Source organism: Lingula anatina, chromosome 4, assembly GCF_051362555.1.
Source record: "Lingula anatina isolate TDL-2025a chromosome 4, LinAna3.0, whole genome shotgun sequence".
NCBI lineage: Eukaryota > Metazoa > Brachiopoda > Lingulata > Lingulida > Lingulidae > Lingula > Lingula anatina.
In genome coordinates, this window is record NC_141770.1 from 13,852,116 (window position 1) to 13,880,023 (window position 27,908).

The 27,908-nt window shown below is 35.2% G+C and overlaps 4 protein-coding genes across 4 annotated transcripts; 2 read left to right on the forward strand and 2 right to left on the reverse strand.

Moving 5' to 3' along the window:
- Positions 1–441: 441 nt before the first annotated feature.
- LOC106152687 (dual specificity protein phosphatase 3) lies at positions 442–4,755 on the reverse strand. The gene is made up of 3 exons (XM_013526375.3): positions 4,186–4,755; positions 3,679–3,902; positions 442–3,267 (listed from the first exon to the last, which is right to left on the reverse strand). The coding sequence occupies exons 1-3, from the start codon at positions 4,383–4,385 to the stop codon at positions 3,077–3,079; spliced, it is 615 nt and encodes a 204-aa protein (XP_013381829.2). The 5' UTR covers positions 4,386–4,755; the 3' UTR covers positions 442–3,076.
- Positions 4,756–4,846: 91 nt separating this feature from the next.
- LOC106152686 (GPI-anchor transamidase component PIGU) lies at positions 4,847–10,840 on the forward strand. The gene is made up of 12 exons (XM_013526373.3): positions 4,847–5,063; positions 5,428–5,492; positions 6,156–6,227; positions 6,439–6,501; positions 7,014–7,117; positions 7,458–7,558; positions 7,938–8,041; positions 8,380–8,537; positions 8,881–9,024; positions 9,672–9,796; positions 10,233–10,375; positions 10,702–10,840. Exons 1-12 carry the CDS (start codon positions 4,934–4,936, stop codon positions 10,813–10,815), a joined length of 1,323 nt encoding a protein of 440 aa, XP_013381827.1. The 5' UTR covers positions 4,847–4,933; the 3' UTR covers positions 10,816–10,840.
- A 6,509-nt stretch (positions 10,841–17,349) lies between these two features.
- On the forward strand, positions 17,350–20,013 carry LOC106152682 (small nuclear ribonucleoprotein-associated protein B'-like). Its single transcript, XM_013526369.2, has 4 exons — positions 17,350–17,504; positions 17,841–18,104; positions 18,719–18,881; positions 19,167–20,013. The coding sequence occupies exons 1-4, from the start codon at positions 17,502–17,504 to the stop codon at positions 19,337–19,339; spliced, it is 603 nt and encodes a 200-aa protein (XP_013381823.1). The 5' UTR covers positions 17,350–17,501; the 3' UTR covers positions 19,340–20,013.
- On the reverse strand, positions 19,740–26,324 carry LOC106150885 (dehydrogenase/reductase SDR family member 1). The gene is made up of 10 exons (XM_087010240.1): positions 26,119–26,324; positions 24,586–24,712; positions 24,146–24,204; positions 23,459–23,602; positions 23,088–23,167; positions 22,308–22,440; positions 21,695–21,850; positions 21,312–21,381; positions 20,913–20,993; positions 19,740–20,675 (listed from the first exon to the last, which is right to left on the reverse strand). The coding sequence occupies exons 2-10, from the start codon at positions 24,701–24,703 to the stop codon at positions 20,542–20,544; spliced, it is 975 nt and encodes a 324-aa protein (XP_086866366.1). The 5' UTR covers positions 24,704–24,712; positions 26,119–26,324; the 3' UTR covers positions 19,740–20,541.
- Positions 26,325–27,908: the final 1,584 nt, after the last annotated feature.

Consider the following 27,908-nt stretch of genomic DNA (forward strand, 5'->3'; position numbering starts at 1 on the left):
TTAGTAGGCCTAATTAAATGTCTGCCCTGTTTAAAAGTTGCATATTTTCACAAAAACGCATAGGCCCGTTAGCTGAATTAAAAGCCTGGTGAAAGATGGTATTGAAACACATATATAGGATTGTTGACTTACAACTTTATAGGTTGATGATCTTAGCTAACAATAATTTATAAAGCCAGAAAAATTGCTTTTGAATTTTTGCATAACAAACCTATGTGAGGCAAACATACACTGAAAGAAGCCGTATTAGCCGCACTTTGGTTTGGGTAAAATAGCATCATTATAATGTTGTAACATGAATAATTGATTACAGCGATTATCAAATAGGCCTATATAAGCAATTTCTTTTAACGACTAAAAACATAGTAAAATTAGCGTATGATTTGCCTTATTCCATGCTTGTACCGTAATCCACTTTCGTCAAGACAAAACACCGCAAACTGCTATTCAGAACGTGTCTGTTTAATTGATTTACTTGTACTAGGCACATCAGTGATATGTTACAGATGCAATGCCCAAATAAACGACCCATGCAGAGCAAAAATTGAAGACACGCCAACGGTTAACTGTTCCGTATCCTGCAGGAAAACTGTCGGTTTTTACAGAATCCGTGGATTTGGTGAGTTAATCTGAAGCCAAATCTCTTAATTTCTGAAAGTATTAACGCAGTTACCATAAGCAAAATGATCAAAAGTAAAAAAGCACGAGGGCATCATGACTTTTTAAATTTTCTCAGAAAACTTAAAAAACTTAATCCGTTTTCCTTTAATCCAGTGCGGGCCAATTTGAACGTCTTTTCTTTTTCGCCTTTTGTTAATTATTATTTTATGTAAGTCGTGGGTATTTCCAATTTCATATTCCTTATCATATATAGTATAACCCTACAGCAGGATCTAAAATATTGACATCGACATATATGCATATACTTCTTCATCAATAACAGAGACTGTATATTACAAAGTCTTATCAACTACAATAATAATTCACATGATTATACAATTACAGAACTCCCTTGGCATGTGAGAGACTGTGGAAATTCTTCCTCGTTCACCTGCCTGACTAAAACTCGTGGCTACAAGGGCGATGAGAAGGCCGGAGTGGATGGCATTATCTGTCACTGCAACACCGACTACTGTAACCATGCCGTGAAAACGAGCAGGAGCCAACCTACATCGACACTGATAGCGTGTTCCTTACTGGTCAGCGTACTTGGTATTGATGCCGTTAAGTAAGGTGGTGCTAGCCACTGACTAGGGATAAATAGGGACAGTAATAAGGATAACTAGGGATAGGGATAAGGATAACTAGGGATAGGGATATGGATAACTTGGGATTGGAATAAGGATACGTTAACTTCTTGACATGTGTAAACCGGATTATGTTGATCTCCTGAGAAATGGAAGTAAGTGTAAAAGTTGGACAAGCAAAATGGGACTACATCCTTTACTGCTAGCATTCTGTTACAAAGTATATAAATACTGCAGATGGGCCACTTAAAAGACATTCATATCTGCAATTTATGCCCATGTTTCAAAATTTAATTGAAGGGATGTGCTCAGTACACACACTAGCAATGCATTTTATTGTGCCCGATTTCAAGGAACTTACCACCCAAATAAAAATGCTCTTCATATATTTGGTGAGTATTAGAATTTTTAAAAATAGTTATCTGCCATTGTGAACTGATTTAATTTATATTTAGAATTTAATGCAATTACAAAGAAAAAAGAAGCTTTTACAGATTAACTTCTCTTTTTATTCAATTCACACTATAAATCAGACATGAGATATAGAATATAATTGTTTTTCTACTTTTTGCTCAGTATTGCTCAGTAATTTTGCTTAAAAAGTTGACTTTTTGCATTTTAAAAAGCAAAAACAAAAAACAAGAAAACTTACATTAAACTGAATCTGCTCAAAGATTTTCTTATGTAGTACAAATTTTTTTTTTTTGCAAAATATTTATTGTCTAAAAAATGTCAACCCTGTATTTCTAACATACTTTGAATGTGAGATATCACATAGGAAACACACACAATTTCACTGCATTCTGGAAAATGCACAAAGTAACATTACCAAGCTAACATGCATTTATCAGTATGAACCACAATGGTAAACTAGAAATTCTTATTATAACAATTTTACACTTAGCCACTGTGAAATAGAGAGGGACTGTAACAAACTTTACAGAGGCAGAGCTTCTATTGTTTTAGCCCCAAATTTGTGGAATGAACTGCCTTTTTATATAAGATGCGAAGGTAATTGACAGTTTAAAAGCCTCTCTTAAAATTAGTCCTTTTTAAAGTTTTTATGATTAATGTTTTTAAGCTTTAAAAGTAAGTCTGTATTTAAGTACTGTAATTCTTTATATTATAATTGTAAAGTGCACTGAAATGTAAGAAATTGGAGGTGCTATACATAAGATAAATATTTAAATTATTATCATTATTATATAATTATTAATAAAATTCTTCACCCAGCTCCTGGAGATGTAACATAAACCAAACTTTGACATGTCATTCAAGTTGCAGAATTTATAGCAACTAGCTGATACCCATCACATCAGTCATTGAACCATGAGAAGAGATTAGTATACACAATTTATAGAATCTCTTTATGTATAATATTCTGTGTGAAAGTCTTATTTCCACACTTGCCCTGAGTCAAAGGTTTTGTAACTTTAACAACAACAATAATAATAATAATAATAATAATAATAATAATAATTTTTAAAAAATGAAAGCAAAAAAAGGGATGGAGTAGAAATCTAACCCACTCCGCCGTGTATGGCAGCCAAGGACATTACCATTGGGTCATCAAATGCCTTCAAAATATACTTTTAACAGTTATAATCAAATTCAAACTATGGCCACTATCTTTCCACTGCCCTAAGGTATTGCTCACACCTGTCAGTAGTCAACAGTTCATTGTAGTTTGGGAGAAAAACGTGAAATGGAGACTTTGGCTGATCTGCTATTATAATATAGATTTTTTTCCTCTTATTCACCTACCAGTTCACATAACCGTCTCATGAATCCTGTATTTGGCATGACTTAGCTTTTTTGTCTCAGTAATGTCAGTGCACTCGTAATTCTTCATCCAGTTCACATAACTGTTTCATGAATCCTGTATTTGGCATGACCTCCCTCTTTTGTCTCAGTAATGTCAGTGCATCCACGGCAGTCTGGCCCTGCTTTAACATGAGATATGATGTCACCAATGTGGCAGATCTACTGACTCCTTCAAAGCAATGGACGTATATTTTCCCTGGAAGAGCAATAATCATTCATCACATCATCATCATCCCATTATAATAAATGTATTAGATGTTACATATGGTGTAATTACATCCTCTAATGGGATAAAATATTTGGTCCCATTTGTGAAAGACAGGCTATTTCAAGAAAAAAAATGTTAAAAGGCTAACACAGATGACTAGTTGACTGAATATTCAATAAGATGACAGCATTACCAGCCAAATTTCCATTCACAACAAAGCTACTGACACAATTAAATTCATCTTCACCTAATATTTTCCATCTTGTTTGGGACCGTTTCAGTTGAGGGGTGAGGGGGATTTCGAAAAAGCAAGACAAAAAGAACAGGGTTAAAAAGACTACTACAGTGTTTAAAGCAGTACTGTAGTACTAGTGCCTTATATCTCTACATGTACTTTACCTCCAGATTTCAAGCATACATCTATGAAATCAGCAGCTTCTTTGAAATACTTGGACAGTTTGAAAGTCATAACATCCTGACCATGGATTCCAAAATACTGAATATTTACGTCCTGGTAATATTCCTGATTTGTACTGATCTGATTGAACTTTGTTCCCTCTGCAGCATTAAGAAGATGAGTGATACCCAGGGAGACAAGTTCTTCTTTATTTTTGGCTAAAGAGCTGCAAGTAAAATGAAAGAAAATATATAATTTCAACTGTCAAGGAATTGCGACAGAAACAAAATTAACATGAAGAATTCAAAAACTAAGGAAATTTAATAATAAATGGAACACTCTACATGTATACTCATTATTCAGAAAATTAACTCTTAAATTTTATTCAATTTTTATCCATATTCAGTTTGCAATATCAAACGAAAGACTTAATTAATTTGGATCTATTCAAACACATTTTATTTCTTACAGAATTTCTTAGATCTCTAATAATTGACAATATACTGAACTGATCGCCTAGGAAAATCCCTGGATACACCTCATTGTATCTGTTAGCCATGGAATGTGCCTGTATCTGCAAAATGGCTGACCAGGTTGGGTCTTTCCTGTTCTTAGTCTTGTCAGGAGGTCTTGAGGAAGACGGCCGTACATCTTGGATAATTTTCTTCAGTTTTTCCACAGTGCAAGGACTAGATACCCTCTCTGCCATTTCAAGCAATTTTAAAACGAAAATGATGCAGGAATCTTCACAACTTTTCCCTACCTGCAGTGACACACACAGTCACAACAAGGACAAAGATTCACTTAAAAAGTCACAATAAATGCTATAAAAAGTGCAGTTCTTTGTGAGTAATGGTAACTTCAAAGCTCTACAATGGCATACCGCTGATGTAATCACAGTATGGTATGCTATGTTGTATGATGTCAGCATACCGATTTATTCCAATATCAAGTGATCAATATAGTGAGTCAATCCATTCAATATAAGCGCCTTCCACGCGGCCTTTCTCTACGTGTATTTGTTTACAAACTCTAACGCTGTTAGACTTTCCAGTAGATGGCGCAGCATTGTAACATAAGCAATAACAGTAGTGCCAATAGCACACTCAAATAAAACAAATTCACTCAGAAGAAGAGATATGGATGATAAGGTTTAAACTCTAGATACACGCTCGTGTCACAAGATTAGTGGTTTGATATTTCGCTTAATTTAACTTGAATGATTGGGCTCGTCTTGTATACGAGGTTATTTTCAAGATGGCAGCGCCCATCCTGTCAACATTGTTCTTTGGATTTGTTATAAGAATTTACTTGTTTAATACCCCGATCGCAAAATGGTGCGCTGGAAACAATGAAATCACAACACCAATTACGTCATGGAAGAGGGGTAAGAGTTATATATAAAAGCTTTATATGGAAATCGATCTAGATTCCGACCGGTGTTTTTTTTTTTTCATCGATTTTACAATGTACTTACCATCACCTGTCGTGTTACGCTTTACCTACCTATGTGGTTTCTGTCTCTCTTTTTCATTTTTATATCTGATATCTTGTGATGTGCTTACTGTTGTGCTTGATTGGTTTATTAAATTATTTCATAGACCGGTCAAGAACAACGTGTGCAGTAAAGATATTTAACGAATAACGTTCATTTCCAAAATACTAGTAAGATGTTGGAGTACGACCGATTTTAGATTATGTTCTCCCTTGGCATTTTTAAGAGATCAGATAAATATGCTGTTTAATTTCAGTGACAGAAGGTCTTTCATTGTACAACAGTGGTATATCCCCATATGCGGGAGATATATTTCATGAGGTAAGCTTGTGGGTCTTCATTAGTTTCCCTTCTCTTTACTTTACGCTATTTAATTTAAAAAAAATGGAAGGTTGACGATAGCACAAATTTTCATACGGTAACACTCTTTTTTTCTGGCTTCTTATTTGAACTAGCACAAATAATACTAAAAACAAAGATGCTAATGCATGAAACCTTGTGCTAAGGGAAAGGCCCACTAGTATGTCATTATCATAACCAGCCAGTAATCTTCAACAGTATTGACAGAGCTCTGAGCCAGGACATTTTAGTTTTCCCCTCACCTTTTCCCTGTCATAAACAGTGTTTTGCTGATAATCAGTGCCTAGTCTCTCTTTAAAAGACATATTTTCAATGAATAATGAATAGAAAATGACATTTAATTGAGAATCAAAGGAAAAACATGTAGAAAAAATTATCAAAGCCTTTTTAGTGTTTTGTGCAAATAGTCTGTCCTGTATCTTAAATTGTTCTTTGGTGGTAGTGCTCTGTGGGGCAATATATATATATATATATATATATATATATATATATATATATATATATATATATATATATATATATATATATATATATATATCGTAAATGATAGGCATTAAATGGCAATTTATTATCACTTTAAAGTTGTCCTCTAAGGATATTTATTCTGCTTTTTTTATATTGCAGACGCCTCTGATTTTGAAGTTTTTCAACTACACCGTGAAGAAAATGCCTGGGCTTGTTGACCTTATTTTTGTAGTAAGTGGTTAATTGCATATTCTGGAAAAATACAGTCTTATTTAAACAGTTTTTAAAATTAAAAGATGTAATTGTCTTATCTTTATAGTAATATTTTGTAAAATTTGTCATTTGTAATCATTCTCAAAAACAAAAGATTTAAGGCCCTTTAAATTAGATACATTATCACAGCTACTTTGACTTAATTGTTGGATTAACTTGTATTTTCCAGCTAACAGATATTTTGACAGCTTTTGTTCTGGAGAGGTCAGTGAAGTTTATCAGTCAGTACATGGTAAGTGGTTTTGAGGTGCTGTGAGAGGGTTGCAAAATCCCTTTAATTTAAAGTTATAAGCAATAAAATTTAAATGGCGATTTTAAAAGAAAATTGTTGCATGGCCCTATAGCACTCAATCATGCACAGCTCCTTTTCATTGTTGGAATTTTTCTGATACAAGCTTAGATAACAGAAAACATCAAGAAACTTTAAAAAAGCTCTTGCACCACAAAAAGACCTATATTTAAAATACCCTGTCTGAACACATAGTATGTCCATGAACGTTATATGATAACATTATAACTACCAGTTTCATATTAAGTCCTTTTGTGGCCTGATTTTGCTTACAAGGTATATAACCTTAAAACATGTGGCTGTTTAAAATATTACTGTTTTATAGTATTTTGAAACAGCTTTCAGCTTAAAATAAATGTTATTTTGGTGACATTGAGGGGTGAATAAAACCATTTTTCTGTTAATAATTCAGATTATTGTGATCTGAAATGACTAGTTTCATTGTGTGTGAACAGGCTCTGCAACAGCACAAACGTGAGAGACAATTTGCCAAAGATGCAGAAAAAATTAAGATCAGCTTTGATGACTTGATGTGGAGGAGGGTGTACGTTGTACTGGCGTGAGTTTTACATTTTTCATCTTTGATTTAAGATGTTCATTGCCTTTTTATAAGAGCTGTTGAAGAAGATATTTAAACATGTAAATAAACTTAATTATGCATTATCCAAGTTCAATTTCTTGGAACTGAGAATTGTGCATAGCATGGTGAAGGTTTTGTTTTAAAGGGAATAGTTGGTTATATCTATCTGCCTTTTTCAGGTCTTAGTATAATTGTTTGTTGATTTCAGTTGTCTTTATATTGGAGGTAAAAAGTATTTCAATATTAAGCTGTTGACTGAAGAAAAATTACTTCATTCTTAGTCATCTTTAGAATTTTCAATATGTTTATTATATTTCAGGTACCTGTTCAATCCATACACTATTGCTACTTGCCTGGCAAAGTCCACAGCAGTGTTTAATAACCTGGCAATGGCAGGGACGCTGCTTTTCTCCATCAAAGGTAAATATATGTATGATTTGAAAATTTAAAACAGATGATTAAGTTTGAGAATTTAGAGTGGTATATGTTGTTGTTTTCAGAGTTTTGCTTGATTTTTGTATGTTATAGAAATCCTCCCTTCCATTTGTCACCACAATAAATATTTATTTCTTTTCAAAGGCCCAGTCCCATATCTGTTCTTTAACACAGTTTTGGAAGTGGGGACTCTAGGAAATATTTCATGTTAATACAAAGCCATTACTTGAAAAGTGGCAAAAGAAATGCACTGGATATTTATATGTGACATACAATTAGTGTAAGGTGATTTAATAAGTGAATTTAAGTAAATTAAGTACATTTAATAATATTGAATAAGAGTCTTTTATATTTTTCTCAACAGCCCGACCTAACAGAAGAGTTGCCATGTTTTGCCTGGCCATTGCAGCATACCAGTCTCTGTATCCTGTGATGTTGCTGGCCCCAGCCGCAATTTGCTTTGTGCAGGTGTTTATTGTATATTTCTATTTCCTGGATTAATCATTTTAAAAGCCGAGATGCAATAGAAAAAGTCCTGGATGAAATTATAGAGAAAATGCATAAAACAATTGTGTATAACGGAGATTATGCAGTTTTTTTTACTACAGGCAATAACACTGTTAAAGCAATAATAATAATAATAGTAAAAAGGGAAGTGTTAAAGGGAAGTGTTCACTAATTATTCATAGGATAAATTTTCTTGTGACTTAACATCCTTTTTAGAGGGTAGCCTAAAATTTAAGTTTCTACACCAGACTCTACTTATTAATGCATTCACCTATATGTGTGTACATTTTTCTTTTCAGAATGACCTTGGTTTTAAATTCAAATGGACCAGTCTTATAGCCATCAAGTCAGTGGCCAGGACGTGTGGTTGGTTCGCGTTGTGGATGTCTGGTTTACTACTCTGGTCATTTTGGATAGAGAAGTCATGGAATTTCTTATATTCAACTTACGGCTTTGTGTAAGTGTAATGTATAACCACTTTCAGGGGGTAGAATAATGCATTATATATTTCAGTTTTGTCATCTCACTGTGACAGCTCTTATTTATTTGTTTTCCTGTTGATTTTTAAAATTAAATATTGAATTAGAGAGCAGTAAACATCAAATAAAATAAGTGAAGTACAAAAGAAGCAGTCATGTTTTGCAAGGCAAATATACATGAACTTGGTCACTGCAAACATTTCAAAGTCAGATAGTTTTTCTGGAAGATGCCTGTTATGTTAAAATGAACCAATAATAGGAGTGACTCTTTTCTTATGTGTGACTGTTTATTTGTTAGCGTCACCGACTTTTTTCTTCCAGACTGACTGTCCCAGATCTCACCCCCAATGTGGGATTGTTCTGGTACTTCTTCACAGAGATGTTCGAACACTTTCGTCTCTTCTTCGTCTGCGTCTTTCAGATTAATGCATTTATTTACACTGTGCCCCTGAGCATCAAGCTCAAGTAAGTGAATAAGCGATAAAAAGGTGACACAGAGCGCTTTCAGAACAGCAGACTAACAGATATCATATGACCCACCCAGTTGAATGCATGTTGTGTAATCCCTGCAGGGAATCTATTCAGTGTTGAACCAGGAATTAAGCTGCAACCTTTTTATTGGGTCACCATATTTGATTCACAGATCTTTTAGTCCGCTGTTCTGAATAGGCTCATATGTTATTAATTTAAAGCTGTGTAGCTTTTTTTTTGCCTGTCAGGACAGAGATTTTTGTTTTACTTGCACATAGTCGACAAATTACAGTATGGGAATACTAAGATTCACCATACTTCATTCATATGTTTCTAAAGGATAGCAGAGGAGTAGGCAATTGATGAAAGAAAAGATGAAATGTGACATTAACTAAAAGAATCACAACACTAATGAAATTTAAAGAACTTATGAACTTTATATGATAATTCTTTATTTCTGGCAATGAAATGAGTCCAAGTTAATTTCAGTTTGATTTCGAAGTTGATAAGATTATACAAAATTTAGTACATTATATTATTAATTTTTTTTTATTACATTTGTGTGTAGTTTTCCACAACCAAGTACTTAAACCATGTATTTTAGCATGTAATTTTATATGGCCTCACTTTGTATATTTCAGGGACCACCCAGTGTTTTTGATGTACATTTTGATGAGTATAATAGCTGTGTTTAAATCTTATCCATCCTATGGGGACACAACACTATATATAGCCCTTTTACCTGTATGGTATTTTACATTTGAGTGTGAGTATGATATAACTACTTAAGAAAAGTTATGTTGATACATTGTACATGAATGGTAATTTCATTGCAGTAATAGTTTTTGTAAATTAATTCTGTGTTGCTTACCACTACCTACTTAACACTGACATTTAATCAACAGGTATTTTTTTTGTCTTTAACAAAAATCAAAATAACGTTTGGGGGAATATTGTAGGTTCGCTGTATTGCATTTTGCTTTATCCAAAATTTTGTTTATCAAATAAATAAGTAAATGAATAAATAGGTAACTGAATAAGTGTAAAGACCTATAGGATGTTAAAAATAATAAACTAAGCTAGATCAACATGAGCATTTGATGAAAATCATATGTACTTGTATGAGCCAGTGCTTTGTTCATCAAGAACTTTACTTAAAAGCTTGCTCTTTTTAATTGTGATTTTCTTAAATCTGTTTTCAGTTCAAAGAAACAGCTTTGTGATTGGCTGTATGTACATCAGTACAACAGTGCTGGCACCTATACTCTATTACCTGTGGATTTACGCAGGAAGTGCAAATGCCAACTTTTACTTTGCTGTCACGTTAGTGTATAACACTGCTCAAGTAAGTGACTGATGACCATTTTTACTACATGGTAAACACTTGAAAATTTTGTCACTTAAAAATAAATTAACATCTTTAAATGCCTGTATCTGACTTGGCCATATTAGGTGAAGAACTTTTCAAAATTATCCAGAGGCCCATTTTAAAGTTTGATGAAATTTTCAAGACCAACTAAATTTTCAAGTTTTTACCGTTCTTCCCTTACAGTTGTGTTTGAGCATGTGAATGCTTACACCAGAGCTGTTTGTTTGCTTTAATAGGCATAAGGCAGTGCTTCTTACATAACAGTTCTATCATTGAACAGGTTTTTTTCTTTTTCTTTACAGATTTTCTTGATCACAGACATCTTGTTTGCATTCCTTAAAAGAGAATATCACCTGATTCATGGACTTAAACCCAAAGATTATGATGGCAAACCAGGAGTAGTGCAGCTAGAGTAAAAAAAAAAGAAACAAGACAAAAAAAATTATACTAGCAATTGACCCCTAGCTCAACATTGCACCCAAAGTTAATGTTTGCAGCTTAGCAAACATATAAGATGATGGGACGAAGAACCCACAATCTTAAAATGGTCTTTCTAGTTTTTTTTTAAATTGAAAGAAGGATGTGGGGAAATTGACACGCTTTTGCCTACCAGTGATGACAGTGATTGGCAGCTTTCAACATGGGTTATTTCTTATTTTCATCCAGGATGGACTTTACAGGTTAAGCATCATGGATTGAAATCTGTCGTGTTCATCAGTGGCAAGAGTAAAAAGTAGGTTTGCATCTGGGGTAAAATTACTTCCTTTCTGAGTTTTGGGAGTTCATTGGGAACTCTCCAGAGGTATGTTGTTTAAAATGGTGATGAGAGACAATCAAACTAATCTGGTCTAGTACAAGGCAACTCAGAAAATAATTATTGGTTTGTTTACTGTCAATGGATTTTTGGTTTGTCCATGCAGCCTTTTGCAAACTGTCTAGTGTGAAGTATTTTTGTACATTATAAGAATTGCTAAAGAGCTCCATATCAATATGTTGCACGAGGACGTAGTCTGAAAGAATTTTCACACAGAATTTCAGAAAGAACATCATCACCAGGCTGTCCTCAGATAGTGAGTACACACTCAATGTGGTAGGTCTACAGAAAATGGCTTGTATTGATGGATTTCAACAACTGTCCCCCCCCCCCCCCCCCCCCACACACACACACACACTCATACACACACTCCAATCATTTTTCTCAGCCTTACTCTTTTGTATGTAATTTATGGATGTTGGACATGTTCTCTTTCCATTTTTACTTAATTAAAAAATTTTTTTAAGTGGAGAGTGGCACATTTTTTCTTGCTAGGTTCAATATTTGCTTGTAAAAGAAAAGGTTTTGAGAGAAGTGTGTGTGTTTGTTGGTGGGAAGTTTAGGGAAGGGGGGTACACTGGCCTACATTCTTATCACCCCCAGATTATTCAGTTTTTATTCAGTTTTCAATTATCCAGTTTTTAAAATTGTTTCAAAGCTAGCATTTACTTATTTGAAAGTTTGGGGAAAATATGTCATGTTTAATGTAAGCGTTATAGATTGAACCCATACATAGCTTGAACACAGATTTCCACTACAGTTTCTTGTTTCATTATCAGGTGGAGTGAGGATTAGATTAACACATTTCAATGAGGGTTGTAAAAGATTTTAAAAAGAACTAGTCTTATGACATGAGGGCAGTGAAATCTCTGACCATAGTATCTAATGGTTTCTTCCCTGAGAAGGGACCTTAAAACAAAATTGCCATTTATAGTGACTTTGATTGTTGAATTAATGACTTGGATCTGCAATTTATTCCAATTATAACATCATTAATTTCACAGTCACAGTGACTTATTCTCAGGTTCACTCTACACCACAAAAGGTAATTATCACTTATGATGATTTGAGAAGAGAAATAATATTTATAACCCAGGCCCGTAGGCAGGGGGGGGGGGGGGGGGGGGGGGGGGGGGGGGTCGAAAGAACCGCCCCTTTTGTCAGGAAAAGGTCCATTTTGTTTAAAATTTGATCTAGGTACACATAAGTTTCATTGTAAAATGTCCACTTTTTCAGAAAAAGAACCCCCATTTTGAATTTGCTGGCCACAGGCCTGTAACCTGACATACTGTTTTAAGCGTATTAAAATCTAAAGAATGGTGTAAAATTGAAGAGTATGAGTTGTAGGAAAAAATGTAAATAAATGGAGTGATGTAAGTGAATTTGTTATTGTTTTGAACTATGCAGAGTTTCTTTTAAATTATATTAAATAATTTTTTTTAAAAAGTGTCTCAAGTTAGCTCAAATTATGTTATGTATAAAAACTTGCAGCTCTTGTCTGGTGGGGGATCCTCACATTTAATTTGTGTAATTGCTGATGGCATGCTAAGAGGCATTTAATTATTTCAATAGCAATGCTTATGAAACGTTTTTGAGCTGACCCATAATACTGATGCAAAACAGGTTAGTTCTTTTTGAACATCAGTATATTGGATTATTTCTACGAAAGTTATTATTTCTTTTGCAAGTATTTTGGTGGCATTCGACCAATAACTGCATTTTTTTCTATTTCAAATTTGCCCTGTTGCTTTGTTTGGTCAAAAAAAAAAAAAAATCCCTTTAATTGTTTAATATTCACAAAAGTTATGGTATATTTTATTGGCTTTTTGCAAAGGATTGTGGCATATTACAATGTACAATTGTATCAAAATTATACCTTGTTTTGTTCAAAGTAAGGCTTTGCTCAAAGTAACCCGTTGTTTTGTGTCTGGAGTTAGCAGGGTGCATTCCCATTTTAAGTTTTCTTAGTAGTCATTTAATTGATGTCTTAGTTGAGGTAGATTAAATAGTCCCAGGGGCGGATCCAGGATTACCGGTATTTGAAGGGGGGTCTGCAGATGTGCAGGACCCCCCAACATCCCCCCAAATCTGCCACTGATTCCCTTCACTATATAAGTTATCATATAAATTATATACAGGTTAATTTTATCTAAGTTTGCTCAAGGTTAACTCGAGCAGAATATTGTCATTAATTTAATAATGAACCGTTTTTGTTTCATTTGATAACTTAATATTGTTGAAAATTTGTTGATCAGGGATGAGACTACCATTTATTGAGAAAGTAGGAAAATATGGCATGAGGTCTAAGGGTCCGTCTAGGCCATTGATGTTTTTGGCTTCAAAAAGGCAGAAATCTGCCGATATTCAGAAAATCTCATCCCTGGCTGATACAGTTGTGTATTGTTTTGTCAGAAAACTAAAAGATTAGGAAAAGTTAAAAAGACAGACCATAAATAATGGGCACATCTTTTCATACAAGAATTAAGTATCAATTATACCAAAAACTATTTACACCCAAACCCAATATAGAGGTGCATTTCACAAGTTCAAGTCTCAAAAAATGAAATTGAATGAATTCGATGTAGTATCCAATTTTTTAAAACTTACATGTGTATAGAACAAAAATCCACAAATGTCCCAATTTTACGCCCACGCGTTTCTGTTTTGTAAGCAAATAAATTGATAACCGTTTGAAGTAAAAAAAGTGTAAGAAAGAACATACGTTACCACTGAATCGCCTGATACAAACACGATCATTAGTTGAGCGCTGTGGAAATTTGTGCAAGCTAAACACTATCAGAACCCTATGAGTCATTAATAATGGAAAAGTGATAGGAAAATACATTTAAATTGACCAGATCTAGGAAAATTACTTTCAAACTAAAGATAATTTTTCTTTACAATGTCCACGTTGATGACTCTTTCAATAGCAGTAATTGTCAATTGTTTAGAGAATTGAAAACTTTGTTACCTAAAAGTTATCTAACACTGGTCATATTCGTCGTGAATTTAAAACTCATTGACAGTTTCAAATTTTGGGTGTATTAGTTACAATACCAACTACGCCTCACATCCTTCGCATACCGTAATGTAACGTATGTTCCACAGCCATAGAAAAGATACGGGACACGAGTTTAATAAATATTGATAAGATATTTTTTCTCTTTTTTTCGTAGAATTTATTGAGGTGTTTAAAAGTAACTCAGACATCAAAAGTGGTAACCTATTACACAAACACGATCCGCGTATCAAACGTCTTAATCATTTGCATGTAAAGAAATACAGATCTAACCTACCACCTCTTTAAACGAAGCCTTTTTCAACACACCTATAGGTTTTCCAATACAGCAGAGAATTCGTTCAAAATGAGCTTTACTATCCTCTCTGAAAGGTCTAAATTGTCTTGCGGATTTCGGCACTTTTGGAAATTAAAAAAATGTATATATGTAATGTTTGTTCCATCTATAAAAAGTAAGTGGCTCACAAAATTACGTTTTTAAGTCTTACCATTGAGTGAGTATAAGAAACAGATATCACTTTAGAGTTCAAGGGTCTCTACGGTCCTTATCAGTCGCTATTTAAGACAAATCATAGGCTGCATGATTTCTTGTAAAAGTTTCCTTGAGATTTCTTAGATGTTCATACTGTGTTTTTACTCTGCCAACGTGCTCGATGAATTTTTTATTTTGGTTACTGGCGCTTGTGGGCTCTACTATAGTCGTCTCGTTCAAAAATCGTATACAGCTTGCCTTTTATTCCTGCTACTCCCACCCGTCGACCTTTCGACCAGTTCATCCCCTTTTCGCGAGTTCTCGACCAACGATTCCGGCAAATGCCAGTAGCAGCGGAAAGAAATCTAAGACAACGGTACGTCTTCGCAATCTTCTCAGCCACTATATTATGCAAAATATTCATCTTACTTCTTGGTGTAACTCGTTAAACTTGACCCACTGTAGCTAAAAAAACATTTTCTATAAGTCATCATATTTTTAGGATGATTAGTCTTATTGAATATTATATGTATATATAATATTATTTTTATCCCTAAGGATAAAGGCAACAATTTGCTACATTGTTATTATTGCTAAAATAATTAGGGTAGTGGGGTTATAAAATAAAAGCGGCCTTGTTTGACCAAATCTTGAACAATCAATATTCTTTGTTGCCTTCTTTTTGTTATAAATAAGACTATGAAAGTTTGTGGTACACTGGGATGGAGGAGACATAAAAGTAATTGCTTCTGCACAGTGTTAGCTTGGGTGCATAGCCTGCTGTATGATGCGCTCTGTCTTAATTTTGGGGCATGTGGGAAATTCAGGTGGTTCCATATTTCGTCTTCTACAATGGCTAATTCTCCCTCTTGCTTATGGCATTAACCTGTGATTGTAGTTCTTTAATTGTTCATTGTGACTGCCTTCAGTTTCTTCTCAATCGTTTCCACGTTGTGACCACCTTGCACACACAACAAGTGGTGATTGCTGTGGACTTGCCTTGGCAACTTCTATAGCAGCTAGGAGCTCTTCTTTCCTTTGGTGAAGTCTACGTTTTCGCGATTTAGTCTTCGCATGCCTCTTTTGTCTTTCACGACATTTATAAGGAGGCGGAAGGTAGGCCTACATAGTATTTTGAACCCGCTTTCTTTCGCTTCCAAATAAGCGTCACCCTCATTTCTTTTTAACGAGATCGATATTTTTTAAATCTCAGCTCTTGTTTTCGCATTATTCTGTAATAATGATGTTCCGTTCGGTATCAATGTATTTGGCACTGCGCTCACTGCGCTCGTTGGCGATTATTTTATCCTTGTATAGTTTTGTTTGACATTTATTTCCGTCTTTGACATTCATTTCTGTGTCTGAATTAAATTTTTTATTACGACAAAATCATTCACTTCGCTTACATCGTTACTGAGGATTTTATGGATTTATTTACACTTGTAACTAACCTCATCTAATCTTTAGCTCGAGCAGACGTCAGAAAGAACCACCTGACATCTCAAACAGAAGCTAATTTTTCTTTCGGAGCCAGTTTCGGGCACAAGTAGATTTTCACTGGTAACGTATGTTCCGGTAACGTATGTTCCAGGCCACCTAATTTTTATTTTCATAACGTGTTCTTATATATTTTGAAGTGATTCGATCATGTTAAATTAAATATGATGTAAGGACTTTTTTTATAAATATTTAAACCGTAACTAATGGGGCCTGCGTCATAGCTAATACTAGGTAACGTATGTTCCCTAGGAAAATTGACAAAATGTTTCATTTTGTACAAGTACTTGGTGCAAGAGAAAACAATGTTTTCTTTTGCTGACAGAAAAATATATCGTGATTCCGTGATAGTTTGACATTTCAGATACAATATTTGGAGCACGAGGGGAGAAATAATTTATTAAATGCTTATTTTACTGTCGGTAGGGTGTATTTTCCCCGTTTTTTTAATATTCAGTGACAGGCAAACTTAAGTCGCTAAAAAACAATTAACTGCTCTATACAGAAGCTTTTCGTAATTTTTTACAACGTTATACTTGTAGGAGATAAATTAAAGAACAAAACCCGTGATAATTGAATTTTCAAAGTGATTAAAACGCTTCAACAGCTAGACGTTATGCATTTGTGACAGTAACGTATGTTCCTTTTTGGGGTTAGATGATGAATTATTTTTTATCATTCGTGGTTCCAGGAAAGTGAAACTTTAATACAAACTTCTTTATGTGGGACCCTAAAATAATCAAACATAGTTTGTAATCTGTGCACTACATATTTTTAGGAACATGTCTGTGACATCGTTTGCACCTCTATATTGGGTTTGGGTGTTTATTATAAAAATACATGAAATAAAACAGAGCTAAAAATAAATATAATTAGGAATCATATATGAAGAAATTGTGCCACTTGCACAAACAAAATTAAATATTTTTTGAATTTTTTTAAAATTATAAATCAAAACTTGAACTTAAAATTTACTTCTACAAAAACAAGTCTGAAATATTTTTTATTTTAAAGCCTACTGATGATGCTGTCTATCTTTATTTTCCTGTAAAAGTAACAAAATAACATTACTAGTAATCTTCGAGGAATCTTCAGGGGTGGAGGTGGGGGGGGGTAGGGTCGGCTTCGCATCCGCCCCCCCCCCCCTTCTTTAAATTATCCTGAGGGCTGCGCGCGCACCCGGAACCGGTGCGTTTAACCCGCGTGCGCCGCCATATTGAAAACATAGACGTGATAATCAGAGGCGTACTTGGTACCCTCTTAATTTCTGCAAATATCGGCCGTCATCCACTCTGCAATCATGGTGAGTGTGGTTTAATGTTAGTTTAAGATGAACTCAGAATATCAATCCTCGTTCATTTTTATGAGAGAATACAGTTTGTTAATGTTATTCCTCAGATTCAAAGGGGGGAGGGGGTCCGTTCAGTCGTAAACAAAGAATTATTATGAAGTAACTGTTTTATACAAACTTAACTGGGCATTCTTTTGAAATTTAATTTAAGCAAGGGTGATCACGTAGAAATTGGAAAACGGTTTTATGTTCTTGTTAGTAATTTGAAAATTATGTGAAATCTTTTATTTTTTGAAGTTGTTAAAACCATATAATAATCACGTTAAATTAAAAAATCTTATCCCTTAGGTGGCCGGCAAGAGTTCAAAAATGTTGCAGCACATCAACTACCGTGTGCGATGTGCTCTGCAGGACGGGCGTGTCTTCATCGGCACATTTAAAGCGTTCGACAAACACATGAACCTCATTTTGGGCGACTGTGATGAATTCAGGAGAATCAAACCAAAAACTGCAAAGACAGAAGCCAGAGAAGAGAAGCGTGTGTTGGGACTAGTTCTTCTCAGAGGGGAAAACTTGGTGTCTATGACCGTGGAGGGGCCACCCCCAGCTGACGTGAGTGTATAATGATATAGACTAACATATTTTGTAGTTATAAATGCAGTGTGCCCCCCACCTCCCTCCCAGCACCACCACCATCATCATACATAAGACATTTATTTCAATATTTTTCATAATTCATTAACGCTATGACAATAATCACTATATCTCACCTTTTCAAGTTTAATTTTTTTCCATTTATTTACTGTTTTTAGATAAACCTGGAAACTTTTAGAAAGACTATTTCTTGTTCTAAATATAAGGATGTTGTGATGACTCAGGCTAGAGTTTCAGACTCCCCTCTGGGGTGGCGTGAGGAAAACTTCAGCTCACTGAACATCAATATTATATTTTAGAAAAATCACAGGCCATCCGTTGCTTGGAATGGTAATTTGAATCGTGCTAGGAAACCTCCAGCTTATTGTGTATGGACTCTGGTCATCGTAAATCAATATTGAAATGAAAGATAAATGATTTTTTGTTTTTATTATTATTTTGGTCTGTGAATGACATGTTGACTGTTCAAAATAGTATCTATTGCTTCTGAATTTGGATTGTACGCTCAATATTCATTAATACATTTATATTCTAAATGCATTTATCAAAATACATTTATGTTCTAAATGCAGGAGGGAATGGCCAGAGTTCCCCTCCCAGGGGCTGGCCCAGGTCCAGGCATGGGTCGTGCTGCAGGGCGTGGTGTTCCAGGAGGAATGGGGGGTGCAGCCCCAGGTCTTCAGGGTCCAGTCAGAGGAGTAGGCGGCCCATCACAACAGATCATGCAGCCAGGAGGTAGGTAGTGTTATGTAAATGTTAAGTTAGTGTTAATAGTGGTTACACACTGAAAGCTTATTTTGCACCCTGATGAAATGAAGTGGACTTCTATTTAAAAGATTATATGATTAAATGGGATTAATCCATATACTTAATAAGGGCTAACAATCTTCCAGTAAAGAAAGTCCAACTTAAAAAGTTATTCAGTTATAGATAAAATAATATTCATGTTTTTGACCAGATCTTTTAAATTCAGTGCCAGATGCTGAGATATTTGAAAGTAAAATTTTGGTGTTCTTTCAGGTCCTCCAATGAGAGGAGGCATGAGAGGGCCAGGCCCAATGATGGGAGGACCCCCAGGACGAGGTGGACCACCCCCAGGAATGAGAGGACCACCTCCAGGGATGATGAGGGGGCCACCCCCAGGGATGATGAGAGGCATGCCCCCTGGGATGAGGGGACCCCCACCACGGTAAAGGGGCACACCCTGTGGCCATAGGACTATTTATTGTCAGACAGACAGGTGATACTGCACCATTATGTGGGAGCAGTGTCCACAGAGAATGTAACAAATGATTCAGTTATGACAGAGCAGAGAGTTCTGTCGTGTTGAGTCAGCACAGTGAAACATCCTGGTGGAAAATTCTAATTAAAGAAAAGATGTACTGTTTTGCAGAATCTTTGATTTTATGTTAGAGATGAGTCTGTCTCCTTGGAGAGAAGAAAACGGCATCATTCTTCCATATCTTCTCCACTTCTATAGACGAGGCATTCCTAAACTTTCATGAGTTGAAGATGTGAGAGGGTCGGATTGATTACTAGAGATGAGAAATTGTTGCATTGCCTTACTGCCCATGTGCATTCTGAACATTGAAGCTAAACCATGTGATGCCCAAAGGATGCAAAGGTGCAAACAAAATGCCGTTGGTTTCATCAACATATGGGAGTCTGAGAAGTGCAACCAGACTATACTGGTGTCTCTCGACTTCTGTTTCAAACTCTGGTTACAGAAGGATGTTGCCTCTGATGATTTCTAGAAAAACTAGGAGAACTTTCCAAGTTAATCATGTTAAGCAAGACCGCCCATGCATTAGAACCTTTTTATACTTTTTCCAAACTGAAGTTTTTAATAAAATATGTTTTAGAAGTATTCTGATTTTGTTTCAAATTGAAAATGAGAAATAATAGTGAAATAAGAGGACAGCAAATGAGAAGTAAAACAAATAATTTAATCTGATTGTTTAAAATTTACAGTAAAATATTTCAATTCCCATCTGTGAAAATTGGAGAAGTTTTAAGTGTGTGCATGCCTTTTCAGCCATTCTGTAAAGTTTGGTTTCATTAATGGAAGGATGAAAGTATCCTCTCTCTTATACTGAAGAATCCTCTTGCACCAGATTAGAATCAGTCTTGCCAGCCTTATGTGGTTCCTCTTGACAAAATTTTGTTCATGTACACTTAAAATTTATATCCAAGAGGAATATTTTTGAATAAGGCTATTTCCATCTGTGACCCTATCAATTAAATTCTGTTGACAAGTCAAAAAAAATAATCATACAAAACTGGAAGGCAGTAGTAAGATACATACAGATCAGCTCAGAATGAATTTGGCAGTTATTCTTATTGGTGATATCATTAAGATTCTGTGTTACAGACCAAAAACTAATGGTAAATATAGTTAAAATTTATATGCAGGAGCACTCCATATAAACATTGGTATTTTTAACCAGGATGGTATCCAACTTGCCAGTTTAATGTAGCCTCCCATTCTCAGGAGTGTAGATATAGATCGCATATTAGGTGGACATTTTCCTGAAAATAATTTTTTCAAATATTGCATTCATCTTAAACATAAATTAACAATACAATATCAACCCCAAGTTCCAGTAATGTAAATGCAGATTGTATTTGCTTGAAAACAGTTCTTAATATAAACTGGACTTCATTATAATTATGACACAAAATCCCATCTGATGTTAAGTTAACACTGTTGTATAAATATAATAGATAATACTAGGGCTACTACTTGTGAAGAATGATTTTACTTGCCATTTATGTCTTTAAAACCATATTTAGTTCCAAGATCTGCTGTTAAAAGCACTTTTCCAGTCATCTGCATAATGTTTGAGTCTGATGAGAAAAAATATTTATAAAAAACAAAACAATTATAAAAGTAACTTAACTTTTTCTTAGTAAAACAGTTGATTGTATGACCAATCTGGCTTAATACAAGTCATCTTCTTCACACACCCCCCCCCTTCACACACACACAAACACACACAAATGCACACACAGACAGACTTCTTTTATCATTTTATTTACAGTTTCAAGCCATTGAGCTGCAACCATATCAATAAATGAATAATTGAATAGATAAATAAAATTTGGTATTTTTATTTTCACCAGAACTTGGGAATGCGTTAAATTTTCTTCACCAAAATAACTCACCTGTTGCAAGGGCAACAATGCACTTCCCACTATACTCTGTGGACTCACTTTCACACCAAACATGCTTCAACTGAAAGCAAAAGAAAAAATAGATAAATACATTTAAAATAATGATTGTTTATTTAACTGTAGTTCAGTCACTGTTGAAAAGTCACTGATATTTTTATGTTAGGAGACAAAGTAATCCTTAAAAGACTTAACACATTGCAGGCCCATGGCCAGCAATTTGAAAAGGGGGTTCCTTTTCCGAAAAAGTGGATCTTTTACAATGAAACCTTTGTGAACCTAGATCAAATTTTACCCAGAATGAGCCCGTTCCTGACAAAAAGGGCAGTTCTTTCGAACCCCCGACCCCCCTTGGCTATGGGCCTGCAGTATATTACCGTATCTGCCGGAACTCCTTCCACATGGATTTTTGAGTCATCCAGCATATCGATAGCCAACTCTGTTTGCACAGGTCCTGATGCTGGCCAAAGACTGACAGAAGCTATGTTATATTTTTTCAGGTCATGAGCAGTGTCCGCTGCTAATCTGTCAACCTGATGAAGGAATAAAATGAACATTTGCTCAATATCTCACAATTTGTTGACATGATAATATCTCTATTTTACGAATATTAATAATTTTCTGTGATAAAAGCAAAATTTATCACACATCATGTAATAAAGTAATTAAGTTAAAGTTGACAACAAAAATATCCTGTGATTTTCTTAATTCAACATATATTAATTTTTGTTTTAACAATGAACAATGTTTAAAAAGAATACTGAAATGATATATATATGTAAAATGCATGTTAGGAAAGCAGAAAAAGCAAACAAATTGACCTAGCAACATATGGCAGATATAAAGCTCACAATTTTAATGTGCGTGTGTTTGCGTGCATGTGCGTGCAGGTGCACAAAAATGTGCGAAGCCTTTATACCAAGAAAAGCAACTCATTTTGATTTTTTAGTACAACACTCTCTATTTAGATTAATATTCTAAAAAGCTTACAGCAGCTTTCCCTACACCGTATGCAACATTGAAGAGATAGTTCAGGCCTCCCATACTGGAAATGTTCACGATCAGGCCACGCTTTCGAGGAATCATGAGGCGAGCTGCATACACTGAACACACATAATGATTTCTACAAAAGAGTTCAGATTATATTTACAAAAAAAAAAAAAAAAAAAAAAAAAAAGAGAAGCGTGAAGCAGCTACAGTATGTTACGCTCTATCAGGGCTTCACATGGATTTTTCGTTAGATACTCATAGATAATGTCTCTAAGTAAATATGGTCAATCTTCTAATTTCTCACAGAAACCAAATGACCGTCCATTTATATCTGTGGACATATCTGTGAATATCTTTTAAAAAATCAATCTGTGGTCCTGGTAGAGGGTACAGTTATGTTACCGCTGTGCTTTGTTCAAATAAAGATTAAAGCAATGACTCGTACCAAATAAGTTCAGAATCCAACCCCTTTTTAGTTGCTTTTATACAAGCATTCAGTTTGCAGTGGGAAAATGTGCACAGAACTGACAATACAACAAACAGCCATAGTTCAGAATAAAGCTTAAAGAACAAAGTTTTTTCTATAAACCTATATTATTAGTTTGTCTTATCAATGAAACAAAGGCTCTCCCTCACTCTCTCTGTCTCTCTCATACAACCGTTTACAATAAAATAAAATGAGAGAGAGGATGGGAGAGTTTGTTTCTGATAAACATTAACAAAATGAAAATATAACAACCATGGAATTAATAATAACACTGAAATCATAATGATATACACCTTAAACCAACATTGTTGACATCGTCCCATATTTCTGGCTCTTGCTCCCAAAAAGGTTGGTTTATATTGCCAAGAACTCTCTAAAATAAAGAAGAATGCGTTAAATGACATCCGTAATTCTATTCCCCATCACTTTATCTCACGTATTACAATATTACATATATTTTACCAAGGATGGGATGACTCACATTTATAGAGTCTTTGAATATTTTATTTATTTATTTATTTATATTTTGTACAGTTGAGGATTAAGAAATTACGGGATATCCATTTTGTTGGAAAAATGACAATTCAGGGGGATTAGTGGAGGGATTTTCCTCCCATTCTAGTTTATTCCCTTCCCAGAATTCCAATTTGAAAGCCCTCCTTACCTCTACTGCAGAGTAGGCATTATTGACCAGTATGTCCAGTCTGCCATGTTGTTCAGCCTTCACCCTGTCAAACAGCGCCTTGATTTCTTCATCCTTACTGTGATCACACTGAACAGGTATGCCTCTGCCGCCTCTACTCTCGATCTAGAATTGATGAAATGAGGGCTGTAATGTGCACTGACATGTAGATTGCCGCACTTTCTATTTCCACCAGTCATGTATACGTGTACAAGAACCAACCTGAGTCTCACACGTGCACTAGTAAAATCAGCATGCCTCTGTCGTTTGCAGTGCCAGATTTCAGTATCCTCCTCCAGGTTCAGGTAGTCACGTTTTTTAAAATCTATCTTTTATTTAGTAATGTCAATTCAAGTAAACCTTATTTTTCATTGGTTTATATTTAAACAATATTGCAAGTGCTATATTGAGCTTTTGAAACGATTTTAACAAAACATTTCGAGGCAATAAACACGCTGTCTGTCAGTAGATGGTTACTGTGACTTCAATTTTATATTATATATTACATTTAGATTTCACTACATATAATACACTCTGATGATGTTGCGTCCTCCCTCCTAGTTGTTTTACGAGGGTTTTAGATTCATGGATTAAGCTGACAGTGAAGCAATACTCATTTAAGGCGTACTCATTTAAGATGTGTTAGGTGCGGAAAGAATCTAGCTTTACCTCTTCTGCGGTGCCCTCCAAAGATAGCTTGGAATTTCCTTTCGATTTCAAAGTCCTGCCTAATATAAGTTTGATATCTAGTTAGCCATTGATTTTATAGACGTGATGAATCAACAAGAAATTGGATGAAAACAACCAGCTTGTTTCATGAAGAAAATTAAATTCTGGTATTGACGTCATGTGAATTTATGATTAAATACATTATGTTGAAATTGATATAATTCATCAGCAAGAAAATTCATGAGTTAGCACATTTTAACTTATTGTGGCATCTACTATATGAGCTAAACATTAAGTAGAAGATAAAAAAATAACGTATAAATGGAAATGCTAACAGTTAACGCATGTTAGTGTTTGCGTATGCTGTAAAACCACTATCTACAATTTAAAATTAATGCCTCTCCATGAGAGATAAAATTGTTGAAAAAATTAAAAATGACCAGTAATGTAAACAGTGGCTCCTGCTTCTCCTAGCTGTAGAGCTATTCCTCTACCGATGCCTCTGGTCGCCCCTGTTACTACGGCGACTTGCCCTGCAAGAGGTGTCAAATTGTCCATCTCTTAGCACTGTAAAGAATAACATATATTTTAGAGCACATATTTGAAAACACTCCACGATAATCTGAAATCTGGGTCCATAACCTCATTACAGCTTTGACACGCTTAATGACATTCTAATGTGAAGGACACAGTTTATGAGACAACTAATTACTATCCAGGCTGGATAGTAATTAGTTGTCTCATAAACTGAACCGGTGCGTACTTAGGCAGGGTCTTACGTTTAATAGTCAGCAAAACGGAGCACAGACAATGTGAACTAACTCTAAAATTAAAACTAAACAGCAGGAACCGCACTTGTTAAAGGGAGTAAAAACTCTTGTAGCGTAGTGACTTGTTAGGACCTCTCGATGTATACAGGTGTGACAGGAATGGTAGTCCTAGGGTGCTTTCCCAGTGATTTAAATCGATCTAAAGATTAAGATTTAGATCGACCTAACTCCCAGGGGGTTCACGCTAAATTGCAGTCAGCCGAGCGGGCACCATAGTTAATTAACCCCTTACAGCTTTTAGTAGGCGGGACAGACGCTTAAGCCGGCCAAGCTGACAGTAATCTAGTGAGACTCCCCACAGGGATAGATCGATCTAAAATCTATGGAAATGGGGTGCTAGTAATGGAAATCCGCGGTCCCACACTATAAGTAGGCCCTACAGGTTAGGGTTAGTCGTAGTATAGGGGTTAGTATATGGGACGAATATCACCTGTACAAAGCAATGAGAAACGGACTACGGTTCCTAGTGGACTACCATTCCCGTACAGACTAGGTCCTATCCCGCTCGATGTAAAATGGGCTTAGTACATAAAAACATTTTCCACCGCAGGTTTTAATAAACTTTGATAATCTGAATGTATTACGGATTGTAAAACCACTAGTTCATTTTGTTGTTCAGGTACAAAATGATCGTGTGCGAAATGTTTTTTTATGGGAGGGGGGTGGCGGAGGGGGAGGGGGGAGGGGGTAACGATTCTCCCAACAAGAATCCATATCTATATACATTATCATGCAAGGTGGGGAGTAACCAGTTTATAAAAATCTAATGGTAAACCATACATTTGGAAAATTAATAAAGTAGCATCCATGGTTTATGTATTAATATCAATTAAAACTATAAAAGCTTTGTAAAAAGGGATTTTAACATCATTTGATTCGTACTTTGGGTAGGAGAGAAGGGGCGGAGGAGAGTCCCACCCGTTAGAATCGCCTGCATACATAACAGTTACGTTTAGTTAGCCTATACTCGACCAGCTGCTCTTTGACCCATCTGCATAAAATCTGATAACCAATTATCCCTGAAAATAACCCTACCAGGCCTACATTTTAATGTTAAAACATGCATCTTTACTACAAGCTCGTTATTTCAAATCACTGAACTTTTTGAGCAAAAATCTAGCCTTTGACTTTGACTATACTCACCTGATCACCGGTTGGTGCTGCCTCAGTGCATCAATAGCCCACAGTAGGTTCCACCTGATAAGGTCCAATTGCATAATATTTAAGGGACGTAACCTACAATCTTTGTTGTTTCACTGCTTAATGTTTTGTTCTTCAATAACCCGTCTCAGGAGCATTTTATAATCTTCTGGGGAACCTAATTTACTTCCTTTGCTTATAAGTGCGACATTAGGCTCGACTTAAATACTATTAAAGGGAATGTATTATGTACCGGTATATAGCTTCTTATTTGACTTAGACCAGGTTTATACAGTGTGCTTTAAAATATATGTTATAGGTTATTTTTTATAGTTTGGATTTCCGATAAGAATCTCGTCAGAAAAATACTGTAAAATCGACAATGAGACGACCAAAGATTCGGAATTTTTGATTTTCGTTCCAAAGTCCCGCGGACGCTCTCTTTATCAGGCAGTGTTTCGATGTTTACTCATGGAGGTCGGTCATTAAATTATGAAATCTAGGCTAGGTGGCATTCACAGCTGATACAACGTAGTGGATTTAGACCTATCAAAGTTCTTCGGTAGAGCGATAAGGGTTCCAGAACGTTTGTCTCACGTGTATTCATACCAAGACACGTGAGTCGCAATGGAAAATCAAAGTCAATACTAAAATTTCGACGTGGCCCGTACATTACATTGGGTGGGTGGATGGATTGTGGGGCGGTGGGAGGGGGGGGGGGGGAGGGGGGGGGGTCCGAACTCTTGGCTGTATACGTAATAACTTAACAATTATCTATAGTTCCATTAAATTTGACTTGATGCTACTTTCTGGTATGCGCCTCTGCCACCTGTAATTGTTGACTCTACGTCTTTTGTAACGATTAGGCTAGGTGATGATCAATTCAACTATCATAAGGCAAACGCAATGAAGCCCTATAACGTTCAAGTAATATACATGATCGCTGCTTAGTCTTTTTCTGCTCTATTATCATTATTATTATTTATATAAAAACGATTAGAAATAATTAGTCCCTGTCCACAAGGTCGTGGCTTTTTGCACATTTTGGGGTGGGGAGGGGTGGATGCTTTTCTCGTCATGCGAGGATGTGGCTTAGATATAATATATGAACATGAGTTCTATGTTTTTCAGTGCGTCACGAACAGCACGCTTCAATGGTGCATGCTGAAAACTTCTTCGTGTGAAAACGCACTACTATGGCAAAGAAATGATCAAGCAGAACTGAAGACAGATGCGATAGATGTGCTGAGATATGTTTGGTTGCGGTAGATAAACCTGAAAATAAAATAGAAGAAAAAAGTAGGTGACTTATTTATTTGCAAAAATATGCTGATTGGAATGTTTTTTTTTTTTTTTTTTTTTGTTTCCAACATCTAGAAAATATAAGTCGAAACAGTTGAATAATTTCCAAAACATATGTAATTAGGAATATAAGCTCTAAACGGAAATAGCGTTTACAAAGATTTCCTCGCAAAGGCCTTCTTTTTTTAATAGTTAATTTAGAAAATGCGACTGCATTTTGAAAAGATGCAGCCACATATGTGAAAATTGACACTGAAATTGAAGTCAGGAATAGATTATGAAAAACAAAATAAAAATCTGTGTTAACAACCCGTCAACAAATTGGGTATGAGCAAATATTGACCTTATATCTACCCATTCCATTAATCAGGACAAAAGCTTTTCTGTTTCTTTAACCAAATGCAATTTTGGATTTCACTATATGCTCTTTGGTTTTCTTTTAAGATTGTAATTTTAAGATTATAACTGATTATAATTGAGTAACGACTTTT

Bases quoted from the DNA above. Each gene is read 5' to 3' on its own strand.
- LOC106150885 (XM_087010240.1), bottom strand. From the start codon at position 24,703: ATGGACAATTTGACACCTCTTGCAGGGCAAGTCGCCGTAGTAACAGGG. The intron at 20,994-21,311 runs GTGAGTTATTTT...TTTTCTCATCAG, and splicing joins CATTGTTGCCCTTGCAACAG to ACTCAAACATTATGCAGATG. The intron at 20,676-20,912 runs GCAAGTAAAATC...AATTATTTTCAG, and splicing joins TGGTTTTAAAGACATAAATG to GAAAATGTCCACCTAATATG.
- LOC106152686 (XM_013526373.3), top strand. From the start codon at position 4,934: ATGGCAGCGCCCATCCTGTCAACATTGTTCTTTGGATTTGTTATAAGA. The intron at 6,502-7,013 runs GTAAGTGGTTTT...GTGTGTGAACAG, and splicing joins AGTTTATCAGTCAGTACATG to GCTCTGCAACAGCACAAACG. The intron at 7,559-7,937 runs GTAAATATATGT...TTTTCTCAACAG, and splicing joins GCTGCTTTTCTCCATCAAAG to CCCGACCTAACAGAAGAGTT.
- LOC106152682 (XM_013526369.2), top strand. The intron at 18,105-18,718 runs GTGAGTGTATAA...TTCTAAATGCAG, and splicing joins AGGGGCCACCCCCAGCTGAC to GAGGGAATGGCCAGAGTTCC. The intron at 18,882-19,166 runs GTAGGTAGTGTT...GTGTTCTTTCAG, and splicing joins ACAGATCATGCAGCCAGGAG to GTCCTCCAATGAGAGGAGGC.
- LOC106152687 (XM_013526375.3), bottom strand. From the start codon at position 4,385: ATGGCAGAGAGGGTATCTAGTCCTTGCACTGTGGAAAAACTGAAGAAA. The intron at 3,903-4,185 runs GTTCAGTATATT...TTTTACTTGCAG, and splicing joins GGGATTTTCCTAGGCGATCA to CTCTTTAGCCAAAAATAAAG. The intron at 3,268-3,678 runs GTAAAGTACATG...TTGCTCTTCCAG, and splicing joins TGTATGCTTGAAATCTGGAG to GGAAAATATACGTCCATTGC.